The 23,752-nt window shown below is 32.4% G+C and overlaps 3 protein-coding genes across 4 annotated transcripts; 2 read left to right on the top strand and 1 right to left on the bottom strand.

Annotated features, from left to right (window-relative positions):
- The first annotated feature begins 4,939 nt into the window (after positions 1–4,939).
- Positions 4,940–9,354, top strand: LOC123887373. The gene is made up of 6 exons (XM_045936696.1): positions 4,940–5,744; positions 6,524–6,741; positions 7,217–7,484; positions 7,572–7,657; positions 8,349–8,440; positions 8,765–9,354. The coding sequence occupies exons 1-6, from the start codon at positions 5,508–5,510 to the stop codon at positions 9,010–9,012; spliced, it is 1,149 nt and encodes a 382-aa protein (XP_045792652.1). The 5' UTR covers positions 4,940–5,507; the 3' UTR covers positions 9,013–9,354.
- A 5,026-nt stretch (positions 9,355–14,380) lies between these two features.
- Positions 14,381–19,853, top strand: LOC123887374 (kinesin-like protein NACK1). Of its 2 annotated transcripts, none has more exons than XM_045936699.1 (14): positions 14,381–14,626; positions 15,413–15,653; positions 15,747–15,836; positions 15,931–16,031; positions 16,175–16,291; positions 16,568–16,649; positions 16,735–16,802; positions 16,907–16,966; positions 17,048–17,172; positions 17,306–17,504; positions 17,599–17,709; positions 17,788–18,834; positions 18,941–19,269; positions 19,363–19,853. In XM_045936699.1, exons 2-14 carry the CDS (start codon positions 15,416–15,418, stop codon positions 19,688–19,690), a joined length of 2,895 nt encoding a protein of 964 aa, XP_045792655.1. In that variant the 5' UTR covers positions 14,381–14,626; positions 15,413–15,415; the 3' UTR covers positions 19,691–19,853. The 2 variants fall into 2 exon arrangements, with proteins under 2 accessions (XP_045792655.1, XP_045792654.1); XM_045936698.1 differs by having other exon boundaries at positions 14,407–14,626; positions 15,416–15,653.
- A 743-nt stretch (positions 19,854–20,596) lies between these two features.
- On the bottom strand, positions 20,597–21,132 carry LOC123887375 (non-specific lipid-transfer protein 2-like). The gene has a single exon (XM_045936700.1). It carries the CDS (start codon positions 21,020–21,022, stop codon positions 20,744–20,746), a length of 279 nt encoding a protein of 92 aa, XP_045792656.1. The 5' UTR covers positions 21,023–21,132; the 3' UTR covers positions 20,597–20,743.
- Between the last annotated feature and the right edge of the window lie 2,620 nt (positions 21,133–23,752).

The following is a 23,752-nucleotide window of genomic DNA, read 5'->3' on the forward strand; positions in this document are numbered from 1 at the left end:
TCGATCACTAAGTGACATTTTCTCAATGATAGTCGTAGCATCTGCAGCACTCAATGATAAGAGAGAACCACCTGCTGTTGCATCTAAAAGGAGCTTTGAATCCTGCAAAAGACCATTTCTAAAAATATGAATTTGGGTTAGTTCATCAAATCCATGATTAGGGCATTTACGCAGCATTGCTTTGTATCGATCCCATGCTTCACATAGAGTCTCATTGGAGCCTTGAGAAAACACCGCAATTGATGTCTTTGACTCCATGAATTTATGATGTGGAAAGAACCGATCAAGAAACTTCTCTTCCAAAGTATTCCAATTTGTCATGACTTGAGCTGGTAAATCAAGGTACCAATCTTTGGCCTTTCCTATCAATGAATGTGGAAACATTCTCATGAACACCGCTTCCTCCTCCGCTTCAGGAGCACCAAGCGAACCGGCTATTTCATAGAACTTCACCAAATGATTGTATGGATCTTCATGTGATAAACCTGTAAAAGGGTTAGCATATAACAGTTGCAAGAGACCGGTTTTCATCTCCGTCTGTCTTGCACCTCTGGGAGGTCTTGCAAGATGAGCAAGCCTTCGTGGACTGTTGTGACATGGCCTCATACCGGCACCTTCGTTACGTGGCGGATCTTCAGCCATCTCTTCGGCTATTGAGGATGTTGAAGAAATAGAAGCAGAATTTTCTTCTTGCAGCCTCTTTTGTTTGGCTAATTGTTTCCTTTTCTTTCTTTGACTGTTATTCCTTCGAGCTGTTCTTTCGATTTCTGGATCAAACAGTAAATTCTCTGCAGAAATCTTTCCTCGCATAAACAGGACAACAACCTAACCAGACAAGTTAGCGTGCACAAAAGATAACGAATAGTAACTGAAATTAAAAAGTACAAAATTGCTTAAAACGATAGAAATTGCGATTAAACAACTAATATCAAACGCCAGTCCCCGGCAACGGCGCCATTTGATGAAAGTACAAAAGCAAGTATTTTCGTTATATCGTATCCACAGGGACTAGTGTGATATCAATTGCACATACACAAATTCCATGATTCTAAGTGCGGGTTTCTTTTGATTTGGTTTCGTAACATAAAATTGCGATAAAAGTGCGTGATAAACTTTCGGATAATAAAAGGTTGTCGGAACTAGATTCATTATCTCGTTAGCATGTATCAATCAACCTCACTATATATATTTCATTTACCAATCATTATTATCACATATCATACATCGAACGTATCCGTATCCGGATTACGCCGTGAAATCTATTATATCTACCAACGTTCGATGCCTCGAATCATTAATCGACATAATAGCATTAAGATCTGATATTTGACGTGATTACTAAACTCAACATCTATGTCTAAATATTGAAGTTTAATAAGTGATTATCTTTTACTCTTGATTCAAACAATATATGTCTATGTTGTTCAAATCTTTTTAGAAATAGACAATTAAAACAAGATAACACTTATAATGATTGATAAAGAAAACATATATATTAAGATTAAATTGACTACATGTTCACAAAATAACTACATCTAATCCCAACAACAAAGGAATTTAGCTAGACATGATAAAAGTAAACTTACAAGAAAAAGGGATGAAGAACATCTCTTGATTTCTCAAGTATAATGATGAATCCACCTTCAAGAACTCTTAAAACTAATATTATTCGTATCTTTGTTAACTATTACAAAAAACTATATCTATGAAAATGGCTTCTGAGCTCTATTTATAGACTTTCAGGACAGAGGAGTTCGCTAAGCGAAATGACGTTCGCTGAGCGAACTAGTTACTTAAGCAAGGGGTTTCTTGACACGTAGCAAAAGGCTTGACTCATCACTTTGTTCGCCGATGCTCGCTATCTCTCGCTAACAGACCCTTCCTCCCGGGTTGTGCTCGCCATCTCTCGCTATCTTTCGCTGAGCGAACGTTGAGTTTGCTGTCCTGTTCGCTGAATCTCGCTGAAGCTCGCCATGGACCCTTTGTCCACTGGTTTAGTTCGCTGTAGCTCGCTATGGCTTCGCTGAGCGAAGGCTTCAAAACCTGCTTTTCTAGCCATTCCTAACAAAAATGCCTTGGGATCAATTCCTTTTAGATTTAATGTTTATATTTACACCAAAAGGGGTTTTAATCAAGATTTCTTCATAAAAGTATTGGTAAGTGCTCATATTTATCAAACATTATAACTAAAATTGGGCACTTATCACTCCTCCTTAGAGTTCTCCTAACTCTAGAGTGAATATTGAATATACTTCAATATTTCTGAATGAATAATAGTGAAGGAGGAAGACTCTATTTATAGTTTTTCTGGGTTGTGGGCTTTTGTGCGCGTCCATCACACAAAAGATATGTTGCAGATTTTCTTCAATTTAAACTGTCTTCTCATCGCGCTACGCTGGATCTCATCGTAGGTACGATGGATTGCGCTGTTTATCACGTTTTTGCCCTTTTTTGTTGCTTTTTCCACTTTTCTTGCTTCTAGGCCAAGTAACTTCACTTTTCCAGGTATTTGCTTGCTTTTGGAATTCAGTTACCTTAAATTACTACTAAAAACATCATATATTTGACTGTCATCAACCTTTGATTTTTTTTTAGTAGTGAAAATCTTTTATTAACAATCTCGCCATAACATAAGGTATGTCTTTTTTTTAACATAAAATATTTTTTATTAACAAATTCACTATAACATAAGACATATATATTTTTTTTACATAAATTTGCATAATAGAGAAATACAGGTAGTTTAACATAATCTCTTTCTCTAAAATCCGAACATATAACACCACAAAAAGAATATGCTCTATGAGTATATAAATATGCTTGTAAATGTTCTCGTAGCTTTTTAACATGACTTTGACATGTTAGAGTTCAACACCCCCAAACCATATAGGGTCGCATGTCCTACCCAAATAAATTTCATTAATTATGTTAAGAATCTCGCCTCGAATATGAGATGATTTAAATATAAATTTATAAGTAGACGTAATTTTTACTTCATAAATAAGTTTTTTATGATTAAATTAGGTCTAACTCCAAATTCTAAAATAGTATCATAGTCTAATTTGATATCTATTAGATCAAGTGATCAAGTACTATCCAATTTAATTATGTTATCATGTGACCCATCATTTACACTTTTTTTTTTTAAGAAGCTAAATTAGCCCACCCAAATTTGCACCAGAGAGAATCGAACCTCAGACCTCAAGAAAAACACACTCCAGATTCCAAGTTAATACCAATACACCAACCCAAATGGATTAATCATTTACATTCTTTTTATATTTACAATGATGGAGTCGAACTTATGACCTCATATATGTTACTCAATTTCGTCACAAGAACAAACTCAATGGTTTACATTCACACATTTATTTATAAATAGAGACAATTTTCTTAGGTCTCAACTTCACTGTAATACAAATTCTTCAATATGATTTTTGGAAACACTACAATACTATGGTTCTTTGTCTTGCACGGATGTTCATGATCCAACTTTTGATTTCATGTTAGCAGAGTCACTTAATCTTTCTTAGCAACAAATGGCATTTCCAACAAATTGACACGTTTTTTCCTTCCAAAATTAAAAGCCCAACAGACTGAATGAGTGGCTGGCGGGTATGATTAGATGGACAGTATTCAGTGTCCTCTGCTTAATTTCCTTTCTGCACGTGTAATACCTTATATTTTCCCACGTGGCAGATATTGAATTGTCTTTCACTAACCAAACCAACCCCTGTGTTCATTTATTGAGTCATCATTTTTTTTCTGAATAGTATAGTTGTTAGAAATTTTACGATGACTAATCAGGATCTTTGGGGTTTTGAGCGTAGGCTCTGCACATACATTATGATGTTCTTGCCAATTTAACTAAGTTCATGGATCATTGAGTCATCATGTTACTCTATATTTGCTTTGATTTTAAATATAAGAAAAAATAATTTTTTAATTCATTAAATAATTATTTAATCTAGTTTATACAATCGACTACATTTATAATTATTTAATGATATAAAAAGTTTTTTTTTCTTTTTCTTTTTATATTTAATAAAATCAGATGGACTATCAAATAAGTCACTACTAAAATAAAATGAAATATCGAAACACTAAAATCGCACATCGAGATTTCATGCATTCGTCTTGTGCAGCGTTTGTTGGTGGTTCATTTTAGTAGGTATTTCGTTGATTTAAATTGACATATCTACCTCAACTCATTACAGATCTGATGAAGACTTCGACGTCAACGTTGCAGATCCGGAAGTATGAAGATTTCGGTTACTTTTATTTTGTCATATTTGTAGGCACTTTCGTGATGCCGTTGTATACTATTAACCTAGGTGCTGCAACATTGTTTGTAGATTCACATTTTTCAGTTTTTAGCAATCTTGAATTTGTAATGATCGATGTACTTTCAGTTTGAATGAATAAATCTATATTTTTTAGTCAAAAAAAAAAAACATGAACAATTCTTGGTTAGACTTTATTTACCTCACGACTGAATTTTGGATTATTGGAGCTATCTTCCCTTGAGAACTACAAGTTTAACACTAAGAATAAAAAAAAATTAACCAAGACATTGGATTTAAGTGATTAATGAGCTCCGTCTAAGATGAATCCTTCGAAAGAACTTAAATTCAATTCTTGATAATAACAATTTTGATCAAATTTTATTTACCTTATAACCGATTCATTTCTCTTATTTAATTTTATAACATTTTAATACGAACAGTCTATCTACCATCAACAACCAAGATTCAAAACTGTGCAAAAACTTTGTTAAAATTTATTCAGCAAATCTACATCCCAAATTTCCAAATTTGGAGGCTAGACTAAAAAGTACTAGTAGTAAAAACTATTTACCGACATAAATCACATTCCTTGACTTGACCCTACCACTGTAAAGTTGTAAACCAAAAACAAAAAGAAATGATATTGTCCCCAAGAGGTGACACAAAAATTACAAAATTAAAATTCCTCCATTTTTTTCCTACAACACACTCTCTCTTCAACAAAATTCTCTTCCTTTTCTCTTTATACATTCCTTCACTTCTTCACATTCAAATTCACTTTCTTTCACTCTATCAATCAATTCACTCACCTAACCTTTCTCTTCACAACACTCTTTTCTCTTTCATTTTCTTCATTCCAACTCTCTCAATTCCTTTCTTAGTTTCCTTCAATTTCTTCACATTCACTTTCATCTTCTTCTAAATATCAAATTATTGTTTACTATCTAAGAATTTCCAAGAAAAATTTAGTGTTTCTGTGTACCCTTTTTGATCCTCTGTTTTTCCTTTGTGTTATTAGAAGCTGAAACAACTTGACCCAGTTTTGATTTTTGAAAGTTTTGTTTGTTTTTCATTTTAAAAACGAAAAAAGTTAAGATTTTTGAAGTTGGGTCGTGTTAATTTTTTGTTTTTCTTTTACTTTCTTTAATCATAAAATTTTTTCCTTCGTTTTCTCGGGAAAATACGTTTTAGAAAAGTTAATTTTTTTAACAGGTTTGTAAAATGCTACAATTTGGTGGTGTTCGTGGTGAGGATCAGTTTTACATTCCAGTGAAAGCAAGAAAGAATCAGAATCAAAATCAGCGTAAGAAAACTCAGAGAGATAAGAGTGAAGATTCTGTTTCAAAGAATCAACTTGTTGATTCTGAGAATAAGAATTTCAATGAAGATTCTGCCAGTAACATTGATAGGTTTTTGGAGTCAACAACACCTTTAGTTCAAGCTCAGTATTTCTCTAAGGTTGATTTTGTTTGTCTTTTATTCAATTATGTGTTTAGTTTATGTTTTGAGTGTTTTGTTTGTGCTTTGTTTGATTTGGAGGGTGCAAAACAATAACTTTCATTTACTGTTTTTGGCCTTTTTCTCAATTTGTAACATTTGTTGGAATTTGGAATAATTTTTTTATATTGGTTTTTGGCTAATGTTAGTATGATAGTGGTTATGTTAGTTTTTTGGGTACGAAGTTTGAACCCTGAACTTAAAACTCCTTAAACGTCGCTTAGCTAATTGACTACATAGGAATAACTTAGGATTTAACATAAGATAGGTAAATTTAATGGTCTGTTTGGATTGACTTATTTAAGATAATCTATTAGCATGACTGCATGAGACTGTTTGAGAAAGCTTATGAAAACAACTTATGACATGATTATAAATCCATAAACTCTCTAGGATAGTTTATGAAAACAATTTAAAGCTTATAAGATACTCCCTCTAGTCCTTAATATAAGAAATTTAGTTTTTTAGATTCATGGAGCATATGGTCCATTTTCTAGACCAAATACATCAATCATTCCATGAATCTAAAAAGTCAACTTTTTCTTATATTAAGGACTAGAGGGAGTAATATAGTTTAACTTTCTTTTATCTTTTGTTAATAGAAGTAGCTCATACATAAGCACTCCTATGATAAACAGTTAGGCTAAAAGCAATTAATTAAGTTGTTTATCCGAATAGAGCTTAAGTGTTGCTTATTCGGCTACTTACTTGAGACTGATTTTGCTATGTTTTTGGTGTAGACAACAATGAGAGGTTGGAAGACTTGTGATGTAGAGTATCAATCTTACTTCGCCTTGAATGATCTCTGGGAATCTTTCAAGGAATGGAGTGCATATGGAGCAGGAGTTCCCTTGCTACTTGATCAAAGAGAATCCGTTGTACAATATTATGTTCCTTATTTGTCGGCTATTCAACTATACGGTCAATCAGCAAAGAAGTCGTCAATTGCTAAGGAAAGGTATTGTCAGTTTCATAAGTAGAGCCATGGTTTTGTATGTGCTAAATATGTAATTCATAGCTTTGAGTTGAATCTACATTTAATTGCTGATAACTAGTTTTTCATGAAATATGAAGTATGAAGTATTGATTTCATGAAATATGAAGTATTCGACTATGTAGTGGTGCTTGTTTATAGGTGAAATCAATGAAAGGTTTGAGTTTTAACAATATATTCTTGTCATAGATGTCGAAAGTAAAAGAATTGAAAGTAGTGTATGTGCAAAAATCTAGAAGAATAATATTAGAAACTGATTGTAATAGAGTTTGGTAAGTTTCATTCTGATTTTGGTTTCTGTTCAAATTTGGATCGACTTGCATTGTAAGAGAATACATAAACTTTTTTTGTGGTCACCGCTATCTCACTTTATGCATATAGTTACTCAGATTTTGTTTGCACAAAGAAGTAATGATATATCATTTTCTTTTGGCATTAGATATGTTGGTGAAGATAGTGACGTAGATTACTACCGAGATTCAAGTAGTGATGGAAGCAGTGATGGTGAATTCGGAAAAAGGACTGGACATTCTATAGCACAAAGAAATAATCAATATCGAACAGGTGATGCTTCTTTACAAATGAACAGGCTATCTGTACAAGAGGGATTTTCTAGTGATGAAAGTGAAACTGGGAATCCTCGAGATCTTCTTTTCGAGTATTTTGATCAAGATCCTCCTTATAGCCGTGAACCATTGGCTGACAAGGTGAGTACCAATCTTACTTAATGTGTGACTTATTTGCTGTTACTTTGAACAGTTCATTTAATCTTATCTCTGATTATATTTGGACAGATACTAGATCTTGCGCGCCACTATCCTAGCCTCAAGTCGTTGAGAAGTTGTGATTTATTGCCATCCAGTTGGTTGTCTGTGGCATGGTGAGAATAACTTAAGCTATTGCTTTAGTGCATGGTTATCGGTATGTTATGATATATACGTGTCGTATCTCAATTCGATACTAAATTGAACTTGATTGAATCTCTAGTGTGTATCTATTTCGACATGAATATCATCTTGAATTCTGATTCACTATGATGAATTCCGATTCATGAATCACTACATAAACTTATTTTAGCGAACCGCTTTTCTTTTGTCATTTGATATATGACTTGAATCTTGGATTGTTTTGAGGTTCATATATGATATATTGGCTAATAATTTTGAGGCAAAATTACACTACAGGTCCCTTATCTTATTTTTTTGTAACACTTTGGTCCTTTATCTTTTTTTTGTAACACTTTGGTCCTTTATCTTTTATTTGTAACATTTTAGTCCTTTATTTTTTTTATTTGTAACACTTTAGTCCCTTTTTTTGTAACAGTTTGGTCCTTTATCTTTTTTTATTTGTAACATTTTGGTCCTTTATTTTTTATAAATAAATAAGATAAGGACCAAAGTGTTACAAAAAAAAAAGATAAAGGACCAAATTGTTACAAAAAAAAGATAAAGGACCAAAATGTTACAAAAAAATAAGATAAAGGACCTGTAGTGTAATTTTGCCTAATTTTGATAACTATGTTTTAGTGCTCAATTTTGTGTCCCCTAACATTCTTCGATGCCATCTTTTAGGTATCCTATATATCGAATACCGACTGGTCAAACATTGAAAGATTTAGATGCTTGCTTTCTTACTTACCATACACTCCATACACCCTTGACAGGTATTCACAGAACTTTAACCTAATACTTGCACTGCAGTGGCATAGTTTACCGGTGTCGTTATTATTAGATGTACTCACGCATTGTAAATTTCTTTTCTCCTTTTACCCTTGGCCTGTTTGGAGTGACTTATTTTTTGGCGTAAGCACTTGTTAAACGGTTTGGTAGATCTTATGGAACCAACTTATGCCATGTACATAAGCTGTTTTTAGCTTATTTCTGTAAGCTCTTTAGGCTAACTTATGAAAAAATTTAGCTTCTATGAAAACAGTTCGACTATCCACCATTGGTTTTTCTAAATACGTTTTTTTAATTGCGATTTTCAGGAAATGGGGGTACTCAAGCTCCAACAATGCTTTATCCCAATGACATGGATGGTGTACCGAAGATGTCTTTACCAACTTTTGCAATGGCATCTTATAAGTTAAAGGGATCTATATGGATGAAAAATGGAGTTAGTGATAATCAGTTAGCGAATTCTCTCTTACAGGCTGCAGATAACTGGTTAAGGTTGGTTCAAGTGAATCACCCCGATTATCAGTTCTTTGTATCACACGGTACGTACCACAGGTGAACCGAATGAAACAACTTATCATTTCATTCTAATGGCTAAATCTTGAAGTTAATAGCCTTAAACTTATGCATTCATTGTACGGTGCAAACTTGGTATAATCCATCGATCTATAGAGTTATCTCATCTGAAGAATGAAATATAGATTTTTTGTATGTGGATGAAAATGTGTCGCGAAAATGGAATGGAAGGTCTCGATGGAAAAGGGAGAAAGATTTTTAGACTGTAATATTTACTCGTAGTTATGTTGTGATTTAGAAAGAATGTGTGATATATGTAAATTTTTCTGTAGAATAAGGTACAAGTTTGGTTCTATATATTATATATGTGATACACACTTGTTCACGATTATCAACTCGATATTCAAATTGTAAACCGGTAAACATACTTTTGAAATTGAAAATCGAATCTTATTATAATTGACGAGATACATTACCAATATAAATAGGACATTTTTAAGTAAAACAAGTGACATTGCAAATGTATAGGTTAGTATGTCATCTATAAAATAATTCAAGAATTAATAAAATCATAAATAAAATGAAAAAGGAAAAGTTTTTGGCAATACAAAATTGACAACAAATATGACTACATTAAGTTTAGGTAGTGGTTTGATTTAAACATGTTTTAAGTGTCAATCAACTGGTTTGAGATGAGAGTTAAAGATGTTAAGGTGTAAAAGGACTCGAGTTCATGTTCCAGTTGAAAGCGAAAAATACTAACATTAACAATTGATTACTGACTTTGGCTTTATTTGAATGGTTGACGGCACTATAAAAGGTTTTACTTTGACGATAATATCTATAAATTAAACTCATTGAATGTTTCAAAAAATGTGTCTTATTCCATAACACATCAATATTTGGTTGCATTAATGTGTAACCTTTGGAAGAGTATGAGTGAAACTAATAGTAGTGTCAAAGGTATTATAAGGTTGGGGAAAATGTCATGACCACAAGAACTGTATATTTGATGACTTGTTATGAAGTGAAGTGTGGGTTGATGGACCACCTGAAAAAAATGAGACAGTTTGGTTTTAATTGGAAATGAAATAAATGTTGTGGTTGAATCTAAAAATCATGTGTTGAAAAATAGTATGAGACTTTATGCACAATATTGATTGATTGGTGATGTAGCATTCTCTCTTGACATACTTGAAAACTAGGGTCATATTTGTTATAGTGTAAAGGGCAAATTGGTAATATGTGTCTCTCCCAAAAAGAAAATCGAGTTATGTTGGTATAGTCGTCAAATTAGGAGATAATTCAATCGTTAGTAATCATAATCATAATTAGTGAAAAATAAATAGATTAAAAAAGTATTACAATGTTAATAGTTATAAGGATGATTTGGTTGCTGAGATGGATAAGATAAGAAGTGAAGTGATAAAGGCGTGGCTTCAATTCTCACCCGCAACAAAAAATTAACTATTAATTACTAATGTCGACTTTTTGCATGTAACTTATTCTCAAGGGGTAAAGTCGACTCTCTGCCTCTCTCATATAACTATCAATCATCTAGGCTCTCTTGTCATTCATTCTCCATGGACCTAACTGCTAACTATTAACCATGGATGTTCCAAAAAAAAAAAATAGTATTAACATTAATAAATGGGATGAATCTCGTGAAAAAAAAACATTGAGTTAGAAGCTCTTTCATATAAAAATCAATCATCTATAGGCTCTCTTCATGCCATTCATTCTCCATGGACCATGGCATCTTCACCATCATCAATTTAATTGTCACAACAATTACCTCCAACAAATAGTGATTTTCTTTTATCACTTTACTGGTTTCTCGCACCCTATCAATTTTTTTTTACCCTTCCGCTATTTAAGTAGCGGACGTTATAAAATAAAAAATTTGTAGAAAAAACACCCTACATGAAAATTCAAGATTTATAACGTTCGCTATTTGAATAGCGGACGTTATAAAAATGTGAAATTTGAGGGGAAAAAAAAACTCTCTAACATGAAAATTTCTCATTTTTATAACCTCTACTTCTTAAGTTGCGGATGTCCGCTACTCGGACTTTTTTAAAATGAGAATTTTGAGAAAAAAAACATCCTCCTAACATGAAGTTTTCAAGATTTTAAACATAGGATTCGCTATTTAAGTAGCAAACAAGAGTATTTTAATTGGCCCAAATCCACTATCAATTTAACCCAAATTTTCTAAGGAAGGAAGCTCTGCAGAAACACTCTTGCTAGATGTTTTCTCTCCCCACCTCCCAATATTCTAATTTTGCCCTTGCAGAAAAATTCGGTTCGCAGAAACTGAATTTTTACTAGTGCAAATTCAGAGTAAATTTCGGTTTTTAGAAACCGAAATTTGTTTTCAAGGCAAAAAAAAACTTCGGTTTCTACGAACTGAAGTTTTTTCAAGGGCAAAATTGGAAATTCAAGGGGGATAAAAGATTCACGGGGTGGGAAGAGAAAACATCCTCTTGCAAAGATTGGTTTGTCTATCCCCTCCCAGGCTTTGTGGGCTGATATTTCTCATCAGATTAGAATGGATTTTGGTAAAAATAGACCACGGATTTGTTTGTTTCAACTTTAAAAAATGATTTTTTTTTTTGTGTTTTTGAAAATAAATTTTATAAAATATTACAAATTTTTTATATTCGTTTTTTCTAAATTGAAATACTATAATTTTGACATTATATAACATACACATATATTCCTTAAAAATAAAATAAAAAACAAGCATATATTAATAAATATCAAAACATAGTCAAAATCGCAATTTTTCAAAGTGAATAAGTAGGTGTACATGGTTGGAGTTTAGGTCTCTTTTTATATATTACATGCAATATTCTTACCAACTGAGTTATGCTCATGGAGATATTGTGCACTATTTTTTTAGTCAAGTAACATAGTGACTAAATATTTAATTTTTAAAATGAATAAGTACTCCTCTGTCCCATAATATAAGGAAAAAAAAATTATTTTACACTTATTAAGAAAAGTGAAATATGATAATTTGATTTGAAGTATAATTTTTTGTGTTTTCCTTGAAATAAGTTTAATGGAAAAATGTAAATTTTTTTTTATTGGTTATTGATTATTGGGAAAAGAAGAGAGAAAATAAATTAAATGTAATTTGAATTTAATTTTATGAGGATAAGTAAAATTAAAAATAAATCTTAAAAATCATAAAAGTTGATTTATTTTGCTTATAATTTGGGCCATGAAAAAGTAATTTTTTTTTTTTTTTTATAACATGAGACCGAAGGAGTTGAGTGCTTATATTTGATCAATAAATGAATTCGAAGACACTTGTGGCATTAATTATTTTAAAGATTATGATTATTCTGGTGTCTTCTCTTAAATTTATTTATTTTTGGTTGCTCCTCTCTCTTAAATTTAAGACAAAACGTTGCTATAACCATTTTTTCCTTTTTGGCTTTATTTATCGAAAAAAGAAAGTTTAAATTTGGTTAACGTGCAAAAGGAAACAACTGTAAGAACAAAAAACCAAACAAAAAACGTTAGAGTTTTGAAACCTTGGTCCCACTATACATCTTATCCTATCTAAACGTTACATGAAAGCACAATCAACTTAATATTTAGGTTTAATTGCATATTTAATCTTTTATATTTATTTTAAGTTTTAATTTAGTATTTTATGTTTAAAAAGCTATCTCAATATAATTTGATCATTTTCGTTAAATTTTGAGTTAATTTTTTCTAATTTTTGATTAAATTTTGAGTTAATTTCTTCTCAAATTTTCACATAGTATTCTCTTAGATGGTCCGCTTACACAAATTCATTAAACATGTCGACTATTTAAACAAAAATTTGACTCTAAAAACCAATTGAAAATAAACATAAAGATGCCTACCAAAAAAAAAATAAAAAAATAAACATAAAGACCAAATATACAATTAAATATAATATTTATATTCATTAATTACTTAAATAGTGGTGCTAACTCGCGCTTACTAGTGTCTTCAGAGTACTGATTAAAAAAAATAAAAAAGAATAAATTTTACATTGAAAAAATTATTATTTATAATTTTCAAAAGTAAATTACACAAGTTTCAAGAGTTTTTTTTTTTACCTTCTTTAGTTCCCTAATTAGTAATTAGTGCCTCAAGAGCACTAATTGAATCAAAATCCTCTTTATTTTTTACCTTTTCAATTTCTTCCATTATCAATTTATTTATTTTTTGATAAATTCCATTATCAATATTTTAGAAATATAACATAATAATGTGACATTTAGTGGATCCAATTATATTTTATACACATCATAACTATTTAAAACTAGGATTTAATTGATATGCACCGACGGTGTAAAATAATTTTACACTGTCAACCAATACCAACCATGTTTTCCGCCACATCACCCCACTTTCTTGACATGACAAAATGATGGTTATTTATTGGACGACCGTGTAAAACTATTTTACACCGTCAGTGCATATCAATTAAACTTTTAAAACTATAGTATTGGAATGTACCAAAAAAAAAATCCTACAGTATTTGAGAGGAAAAAATATGGAGAGAATCTTGACTCGCAATGGTTAGCATTTTCCAAAAATCATGGAAAGTTCATGTCTTGAAATTAAAACCGCAAACTACAGAAAAATGGAAAATCACGTGGAATTGATTTTTTTTTTTAATGTCTTTGAACGTTCTTTTATGAAAACTGCTGGATCATATTGAATTTTAGATTAATTTTACAAAACTAATCTAAAATGAACAAAACCGCATACATGTATCTTTTTGTTTGGTTTAGTAGCCTAATGATTATACTCAAAGACTATGTTCGAATAAGTAGAAAATTCTATGTTCGAACTCTGACGCCAAACATCGACCCCTCCAATAATAGCTGCCAACTGAGCTATACGCAACTAAACCGCACACATGTATTTTTGTATTTATTTATCTTTTTATTATGTGATATATTGCATTATTCTATTATTTATTGGTTTTTAAGTTTTTTAATATTTTTTATTAATTTAATTTAATCTATTTTTGAAGTATTTCAAATATTTCAAATATAATTATAATTTTCATTCTATTATATTAAATTTTAATATGTTTTATTATATTTTACATTACAGCTATTACTTATTTATAGATTGAAAATATTTTTTTCTTTTTCAAATTCGATCCAAACTCAGCGCAAATATGTTCATGCAAAGTAGTAATTAATTCGTTCACAAATTCTAGCTCAACTGCAGAAATGTTAAAATTGCTAGTGTGAGACGCTATGATCTGGGTTCGAACAACTTTGTGTCTATGAGTTTTCAATGACATTTTCATTTCGTCTGTAAAAAAAAAAGTAGTAATTAATTCAATCAACTAAAGACAAAACAATCCAAAAGAATGGAAACTAGCCGTTAAGAGTTTTCTCAAATTCAAATGATAATGGAAGCGTAGCGCACACAAACCAATAATACTTTTTCTTTCGTTTTTTTTTTCCTTTCATTTCCAACGATAACTCATCACTACACAGAAAGAAAGAGAAACCAATTCAATACAATTACTCTGTCCAAATCTAAACCCTAATTTCTAGCTTCTTCCCTAATTTCATGCTTTCATTCTAAATCCAAATTGAAACAATTAATCACTCAACTTGTTGAATTCAAATCTTCTTCAGATCAATGTGAGTTTCTATTTCCATTTCCATTTCCATTTCCATTTTTACTTTCTGAATTTCGTTTTTAACTTTCAGATCTATTGATTATGTTTCTATTTATGCTTTTTCCCTTAGTTTAGTGCTTAAAATTAGCGTCGAAGTTTAAATAGCATCGGAGTTTAATTAATTAACATTGTGATTTCGCTTAGATTAATGCCAGTTTCTATTTCTATTTCAATTTTTACTTCGATTTTGCTTTGAACTTTCTGATTTTTTGCTGATGTTTCTAATTTAGCTTTTTCAAGCGTTGAAGTTGAAATTTAATTAATATCGTGATAATTTCTTTCCTTTTTTGTTGATTTTAGTATTTTAACACTGAAATTCTACTTTTTTTTTTTATTTGAATTTTTCCTCAATTATTTGTTTTGGGTTTTATTTTCCGAATCAGTGCTAAATATTATTACCTGAAGCTTTTGAATATATTGAATCTATCAGATCTCTCTTTCTATTTTAATTTCAATACATAGATGAGATTTTTTATTTTTTTATATTTTTTTTACTGAAATTCTACTTAGAAATTCTACTTAGTAATTGTAATTTATTGGGAAAGAATTTTTTTATTTTATTTTAATAAGCTGAGATTTTTTGTTTGGTATTTAGTTTGAGCAAAATTCATGTCACATTGGGATTAATGATCTTATGTATGAAAATCAAGTGTTGGATCATAATATAAGGAGCATGAAATATTTAATTATTAAAATTGAAATATGAGAATTTTGATGATGATTTTGGTGTTCACTATGATTTGTCTAGAAGATGACTATGAAAACACCTGGAACACCGGCTTCAAAGATAGAGAGGACACCGGTGTCAACACCGGGAGGGCCAAGAGCGAGGGAGGACAAGATTGTGGTTACAGTAAGGTTAAGGCCTTTAAACAGAAGAGAACAATTGGCTAAAGATCAGGTGGCATGGGATTGTATCGATGATTATACTATTATGTATAAACCGCCCCCACATGAACGTGCTGCTCAACCATCATCATTTACTTTTGGTATTCACATTATCAATTCCAAGTTTCGTTTATAATTTAAGTAATGTTACCTTGGCATTTAAGTAATTGTTAGTATTGGTTTTCTTACTGCAGACAAAGTTTTCGGTCCTGCTTCTGTAACCGAGGCAGTGTATGAAGAGGGAGTGAAGAATGTCGCCTTATCTGCACTGATGGGGATCAATGGTATTGTATTAGATATTTATATCATTGTGTCCTCACCTAGCTTATGATTTTTGCCTTTCGTAGAGAGACTCACTGCATGCTTATTTTGTTGTAGCTACTGTTTTTGCTTATGGACAAACTAGCAGTGGAAAGACATACACTATGAGAGGAATTACAGAGAAGGCTGTCAATGATATTTATAATCATATAATGAATGTAAGTTTGCTGAAATCTTCCATATGGGCTTTGTTTTATATCGGTTCGACCACTTGGAATCTTCATATATCGTATGAAAACTGTTTTTTTGTAATGAACTTCAAGGGTTGCTAATTTTTCTTTTTCAATTTTCATGATTACAGAACCCTGAAAGAAATTTCACAATAAAAATATCTGGACTCGAAATATACAATGAGAACGTGAGGGACTTGTTAAATACAGAACCTGGTCGAAGTTTGAAGCTTCTAGATGATCCTGAGGTAATATATTTGTGTACATTTTTCAATTTTTAAGTGTTGAATTCAGTAGCTTCATTGTCCTGAATTTTGGAAGAATTTCATATTTCATATATTTTCCAAACTCTTTAACTTTTATGAGTTACCAAATTCAGAAGCTTCCATGTCTTGGATTTAGAATCTCATATTTTATATCTTTCATAATCTTGTTTTACCTTTTTATTTAACGAGTTAGCAATCCAGTAGCTTTTCTGGAATTTGGAAATCTATCTATATTTTAATATCATTTGCGTAATGTAGAAAGGTACTGTGGTTGAGAAATTGGTGGAAGAAACAGCAAAGGATGACCAACACTTGAGACATTTGATCTCCATTTGTGAAGGTAGGATACTCTCTTAGGCTTGCAATGAGGTAACATGTTTCTTTATTCAAACAACTTAAAATATTTACTTTGATTCTATTGGCAGCTCAAAGACAGGTGGGCGAAACTGCTCTGAATGATAACAGCTCGAGGTCTCACCAGATAATAAGACTGGTCAGTGATAGTAATATTCATTGCTGGAATTTGAAGAAGTTGATTCTTTTCACCTCCATTCACTCTTGTAACTAATATGGAAACACTTTTGGTTTATATTGCAGACAATTCAAAGTACGCTTCGTGAAACAGCAGATTGTGTGAAATCTTTTGTTGCTACCCTGGTAACTGAAGTTTCCCCTAATCTACTTTAAAATGGATATATTAGTTCTCATTTACTGAAAATTTTTTCTGATTGAATACAGAACTTCGTTGATCTGGCTGGAAGTGAGAGGGCTGCACAAACACATGCAGATGGAACTAGGCTCAAAGAAGGCTGCCATATTAACCTTAGCTTGATGACTCTTACAACTGTTATCAGGAAGCTCAGGTCAGAGTTGCTATTTGATTTCAGGAAGTTGATTGAGTTGTTATAAAGTTCTGTTACCACTTTGTAGTGCCATTAGAATTAAGTACCTCTTGAGATTTCTATGTCTGATTGTTTTTTGTATCATCATATGCAGTGTTGGAAAAAGAAGCGGCCATATACCTTATAGAGATTCGAAGCTCACACGTATATTGCAACATTCTCTTGGTGGGAATGCACGCACTGCCATCATATGTACTTTGAGTCCAGCCCTAAGTCATGTAGAGCAATCGCGAAACACTCTCTACTTTGCTACCCGGGCAAAGGAAGTTACAAATAATGCTCAAGTAAACATGGTAACTACCTGTTCAAAGTAACCTCGATGTTTTTTTTTATACTTCTCCTCTAACTAGAACTAAGCATATCATCTTGTTTGAATGTTATGCGTAGGTCGTACCAGAAAAGCAGCTTGTTAAACACTTGCAAAAAGAAGTGGCGAGGCTGGAGGCAGTTCTACGCACTCCTGATCCATCTAAAGAAAAGGATTGGAAAATTCAACAGGTAAATTTAATAATGAAAACGGCTGTTACAAAAAAAATATAATACCATAGTACTGATATTGTTAGCCAATTATTCTAGATGGAAATGGAAATTGAAGAGCTGAGACGTCAGAGAGATCAAGCACAAACTGAAGTGGATGAGTTACGAAGAAAGCTTCAAGAAGACCAGCAGGTCACAAAGCCAGTTGAAGCAGCACATTCTTCAGTCAAGAAGTGCCTATCTTTCACTGGCGCACTATCATCACCAAAACCAGGGTTAGGGTGTGAGAGAGTGAGAAACACGTCATTAAGACAGTCCATCAGGCAATCGTCTACTGCTCCTTTTACCCTTATGCATGAAATTCGCAAACTTGAGCACCTCCAGGAGCAGCTAGGCGAAGAAGCCAACCGAGCTTTGGAAGTATTACAAAAAGAAGTGGCATGTCATAGACTAGGGAACCAAGATGCAGCTGAGACAATTGCAAAGCTGCAAGCAGAGATAAGAGAAATGCGTTTAGTTAAGCCATTACCCAAGGAAGTTGTAGTTGGAAGTATGGTTTCTGTCAACAAGAGTGTCAGTGCTAATCTAAAGGAAGAGATTACCAGACTTCATTCACAAGGAAGCACCATTGCAAATCTTGAGCAGCAGCTTGAGAATGTGCAAAGGTCTATAGACAAGTTGGTGATGTCTCTTCCTAGCAATTTTCAAACTTTAGCCTGTGAAGCATCCCCCAAGCATAAAAAGGAAAATAAAAGGAAAAAGTTGCTTCCTTTGGCTTCAAGTAACTCTGGAAATCGCCCAAACTTTATTAGATCTCCCTGCTCACCATTATCTACTACTAAACAAGTTATGGAATCTGATATTGAAAATAAAGCCCCTGAGAACGATGATAATGTTTCAACAGAAATTCATCCTGAGTCCGAGAAGGATACTCCCTCAAAGGGTGATGAAGCTGGTGATGTTACATCAAAGGAAAATACTCCAAGTCCAGGTTACCGCCGCTCTAGTTCAGTTAACATGAAGAAAATGCAGAAAATGTTTCAGAATGCCGCAGAGGAGAATGTAAGAAGTATAAGAGCATATGTCACAGAATTGAAAGAACGTGTGGCCAAGCTGCAGTACCAAAAGCAGTTACTTGTTTGCCAGGTGCATTATAGTAACAAATTTTCCTTGTTACATTGTCATTGCAAATTCTCCATTTCTTGTATTTCCGTCAGCTTTTCACTGATGTCCTTATATTTTGATATCTTAGGTACTTGAGCTTGAAGCAAATGAAGCAAGTGGCCACAACATAGAAGATGAAGCATACCCAGATGAACCGGAGGAACCTCAAGTCTCATGGCAAGTAACATTTAAAGAGCAGCGGCATCAGATCCTTGAATTATGGGATGTATGTTATGTCTCCATTATTCACAGGACTCAGTTTTACTTGCTATTCAAGGGAGATCCAGCTGATCAAATATATATGGAGGTTGAACTGAGAAGATTAACATGGTTGCAACAACATCTAGCAGAGCATGGGAATGCAAGTCCAGCTCCTAATGCTGGAGGAGATGAACTAACTGTCTCACTGTCATCAAGGTTCTCCCTCTTTATACACTCTCACACAAACACATCACTTGATTATATATGAATGAGAACTTTTAATTGAATATATATTTTATGATATTGCAGTATGAGAGCATTGAAAAGAGAAAGAGAATTTCTTGCTAAGAGATTGATATCGCGTTTGACGCCGGAAGAGAGGGAGGCATTATACATGAAATGGGATGTCCCTCTTGATGGGAAGCAGAGGAAGATGCAATTTGTCAGCAAGCTTTGGACAGATCCTTTTGATCAAAAGCATGTACAGGAGAGTGCTGAAATTGTTGCAAAGTTGGTTGGTTTCTGCACAGGAGGTAACATGTCAAAGGAGATGTTTGAGCTGAATTTTGTGCTTCCATCTGATAAGAGGCCATGGTTAATGGGCTGGAATCATTTGACAAACTTGCTTAATTTATGATAAATTTTATGTTTGTATATTAGAAGTCCTGTTTAAATCTTGTACATGGAAATGAATTTTGGCACCTATTCAAATTCAAAATTATTGTTCTTGGACCAAATTTAGTTCCAATATAAACCAATCCAATTCACTGGATTCCCATTAATAAATTATTTTTCTCGAATAGTAGTTTGCAAATTTGAAGTGCTATTTGTGTATACTTTATGTATTCTGATTTTGTGTTATTTGTGTATAGTAACACAAATATTTATGCTATTTGTGATGGAGAAACAAATCATGCCCATTGTGATTTTGACTAAACGTTGTTTAGTACTCATCATACCCTCTGATTTGTATATATTTTTATATTACAGCCATTGAGGATGTCTATAGTTTTAAATATTTGCGATTTGATCTGAATGTGTCAGTTTTAGTATTTTCATTTTGATATTTCTAACTTTGACAGTGGTCCATTTTTTTTTTAGTTTTATGTTTGAAAATTGCTAAGACTATAAATATAATATGGATATTAATTTTCTGTCTGCAGGGTTAATCAGTATTTGATGGCTTGTTAGTTGTTGCATTTATTTTTGTCAAATACTTTTCTCATAAGTGAATTTCTCACTAGATCAGTTATAAACAGAGTGAAAGAGAGAGTTTAGAAATAAACATGATCTAATATTGCTTTCAACTATAATTTATAAAATACATATTTTTGCCACAACTGATTTGAAATAAAAGACCACACAAAAGAACTGAATGGAATGACATGAAATCCAAAGCATCACATTCATGATCATTAGCACTTGTACTATTACTCTATGAAGCACTTACACGCACATACACTAGTTATGACACCGACATTGGCAAATATACATCTGTAATCGAAGTTACAATTGAATGTAACATGTATCGATGCCAGACATCAAACACATCTTAAATCTAAGTGTCGATGCTACACAGCTTTTACTACTATTTTTAGCAAACCACACAAAATATGATATTTTTATAGTCTCAATGGACATAGATGCATATGCAAGTACAAGGAAACCAAACATCTTATCATTTTAACACTCAACAATTTGGGAAGGGAGTTCCACAATTGTTAGCAACTTTCCTGGCATTAGGAGAGTTAACAAACTTCCTAAGATTGGGATTCTTCAGATATTGGCAAAGGCAAGGTCTTTGTTCTTTGATCTTGGAACAGCAAAGTTTAGTTGGAGGAGTTGAAGAAGTGATTGCACTCACACATGAGCTGAGCTGTACTGGACTGCATGTTACTGCCATTGACACTTGAACATTAACAAGAAGCAGTAAAAGGAAGGTGCAAAAAGCAATGTTTGCTGCTTTCATTTTTTTTTTTCAACTTAGGAAGGATAGGACTTAGTGTTTTGAGTATAGAGGAAGAGAATAGGAATGAGAGTGTGAAGTGCTTCTGTGTTGGTTGTATTTTTGGATTGAGTTTGCTCTGAATTTATAGTGTGAGATTAGTGGGAATAAAAGAATAAAATATGTGAACATGAGAGTGGGAGAAAGTGAGAGTGTGAATTCCAGGTATGCCCCACCTTTTTCAAGTTGGTCAGCTATTAGTTTTTTTTTAAAGAAAATAATGTCAAATTAAATATTCTAAGAATGTTTGTTAATCAGGTTATTAGTGTTTGCAATGACTATAATAATCTATAAAATTGTAAAATGTTAACTAGGTTTGTTTCTTCTGTATTAGTATTTGCAAGGACCATAGACACTAAGTTTACTAATGTTGAGGATGAATTTTTTTGTTTGTTATTATCATGATATTTGTACGATATTTTCACTGTTGTTAGCGATGATTTGAACCCTGACCACACGCTTAATTTAGCAATTTGTTAGATAGAAGTTAAAGCTAAATAGTATGTCCTAGTAGGCAAAGTTTCTTGGTCAAACTGATTGCAGCATATTATGTTGAGTTGTTGAAGTTGAAAGCTGAGTCATTTTCTCCTTTTCGGTGCAATTATTTTCTGCTGAGTCAATATGTGGTATAAAATATCATTCTCTAAACCAAAGAGGGTATAATAGCTTGTTTGTATTACATTTTTGAGCCTCCAAAGTCAATTTCTCCAAAAGCTTATCATATGATGCTTCATATATACAACAAATTGTTCACTGTTGCTGTCTAGATAATTTAACAAACCAGGTTAACTAGCATAATGACTTGATTAACAACTGTTATTAAACAACAAATAGTGTGCAACCATCCACATCCCCCTATTTTCATTAGCATCCGCAAGACCAATATATCTTTATAACATTGTGCAGATTAATTGTATCAATTAATTGAGATCTATTTAAGAGATTGACATCTTTTAATATATGTTATTTGGAGTAGACATAGATCCACGACACGAGTTGTGTAAGTATGACAGATGACTGTGCCTGCTCCTCGAAGATTGTGGTGTAACAACAAATAGTCTGTCATATGTGGTCGAGAGTGTGAAGTTTTTACTTTCTAGGGTTGGAAAAAGTGTACCTTTAGCCTGCATATGACCTTTTTATCAGACGGAGTCTAGGGTTTTGAGGTGAAATCCTTTTAGTCCTTTTGAGTAGTACCCAAAGTAATTTGCAGATCATCATTTGTTGTTGTCAAGCGGGTCGATGAGATCTCCGAACTCGCTAAGTGTACTGCTAACAAAACTTTGTAACATGTATTGAGGTAATCCATTCCATTGATGGTTTGGGCTTAAGCCTAATCTAAAACATGTTTTTCTTATTAGACATGCTAAAGATCAAACTCGTGATCAAATGGTCAAGATCGAAGTTCAAATTTTGGAGGTATATCTTTTTATGTACATTTTGGATTACCTTATACTTTTTTTCTTATTTTTCCATATTCCTTTCTAATTTCTAATACCGTGCATGAAGGTATATGTGACCCACCATTTGGAAGGTGGTACCTTTCGGTGATGTTGATTGTGAGTATCTATTTGATCCACATATGGTTCTTTTTATTATAAAGCCACACACATGCTTTCTTATGATGAACATAATAACACGCACTGTGAAATTGGTGAATCACTAACCATCATGACAAAGCAGGGTGCTACATTGTGTAATAGATTACAAAAAATTGAGTATGAGCAATGTATTGATTTCCTAAGGACGAAGCCAATTGAAAGCAAATTAATAGATTTAGTGGAAGGTTAGGATTTGAATGTGATCATCACTGACCACCATCACATTAGTGTGTTACAAGAGGCAGAAATTTAAAATTAAGGATTTTTTCTTAACACACCCCTAGCGTCCAGCATTATTGAACTTGGGGTTGGCGCGGATATAAATGGTAGATAGCCTGATTATAACTTGATAGCAGTCGGGCCAGCGAATTATGGAGGAGACTCTAATACCATATTAGAATAGAGTTGAGCTTAACTCAACCTTACAAACCGGTTTGTAAGGTGGAGATTGCTTCTACTTTATAAACATGTATTTAGGTCATCTTGCTACCGATGCAAGACTTCTTAAAACATGTATTCCAAGATTCTCTTAGAAATGGTTAAAAGTGAGGATTATATTTTCTATTTAAAAAAAAAAAAAATCTATATTTACCATTTTTGAATGCCAAATTTTGTGTTAGAGGAAAGTGAAGAAAACCACCTTTGTTATTGCACACTATACATTAAGCACGCCTTATAATAATAATCATTAGCTTAGCTCACTTCTACGATAATTCATTTGCTAAAAGCACAAGAAAGATCAAATGGTGTGAATTCACACATATAATCATTAAACTTATTACTTGATTATTTTGGCCTATTGTAAGTCAAAATTAAAGGGTATTAAACAATTAAAGTGCTTGCTATCATGTAGTGTATGGGACCTTTAATTTAGTACCTTCAACTTTTGATCTTCATGTTCACTTGATATAATTGATTATTTATCATTCCTATATATATATCGTCAGCAAATTTTGTTGTATCGAGTGTTGAACAATCATAAGCTCACAGTGATACTCTTAATATAAAAACATTGTGTATAAAATCCAACAACAATAGGTATTTAATTTTATTTTAATTGAACAAAATATGAATATATACGATTTATTTATTT

This window comes from Trifolium pratense, linkage group LG5, assembly GCF_020283565.1.
Source record: "Trifolium pratense cultivar HEN17-A07 linkage group LG5, ARS_RC_1.1, whole genome shotgun sequence".
Lineage (NCBI taxonomy): Eukaryota > Viridiplantae > Streptophyta > Magnoliopsida > Fabales > Fabaceae > Trifolium > Trifolium pratense.

What these genes read in the sequence shown, in the direction of transcription:
- LOC123887374 (XM_045936699.1), top strand. Translation starts at nt 15,416, where the DNA reads ATGACTATGAAAACACCTGGAACACCGGCTTCAAAGATAGAGAGGACA. An exon ending in CTCACCAGATAATAAGACTG is followed by an intron (nt 16,803 to 16,906) that starts GTCAGTGATAGT and finishes TTTATATTGCAG; the next exon opens with ACAATTCAAAGTACGCTTCG. An exon ending in AGCAGTTACTTGTTTGCCAG is followed by an intron (nt 18,835 to 18,940) that starts GTGCATTATAGT and finishes TTGATATCTTAG; the next exon opens with GTACTTGAGCTTGAAGCAAA.
- LOC123887373 (XM_045936696.1), top strand. Translation starts at nt 5,508, where the DNA reads ATGCTACAATTTGGTGGTGTTCGTGGTGAGGATCAGTTTTACATTCCA. An exon ending in GTGAACCATTGGCTGACAAG is followed by an intron (nt 7,485 to 7,571) that starts GTGAGTACCAAT and finishes ATATTTGGACAG; the next exon opens with ATACTAGATCTTGCGCGCCA. An exon ending in ACTCCATACACCCTTGACAG is followed by an intron (nt 8,441 to 8,764) that starts GTATTCACAGAA and finishes TGCGATTTTCAG; the next exon opens with GAAATGGGGGTACTCAAGCT.
- LOC123887375 (XM_045936700.1), bottom strand. Translation starts at nt 21,022, where the DNA reads ATGAAAGCAGCAAACATTGCTTTTTGCACCTTCCTTTTACTGCTTCTT.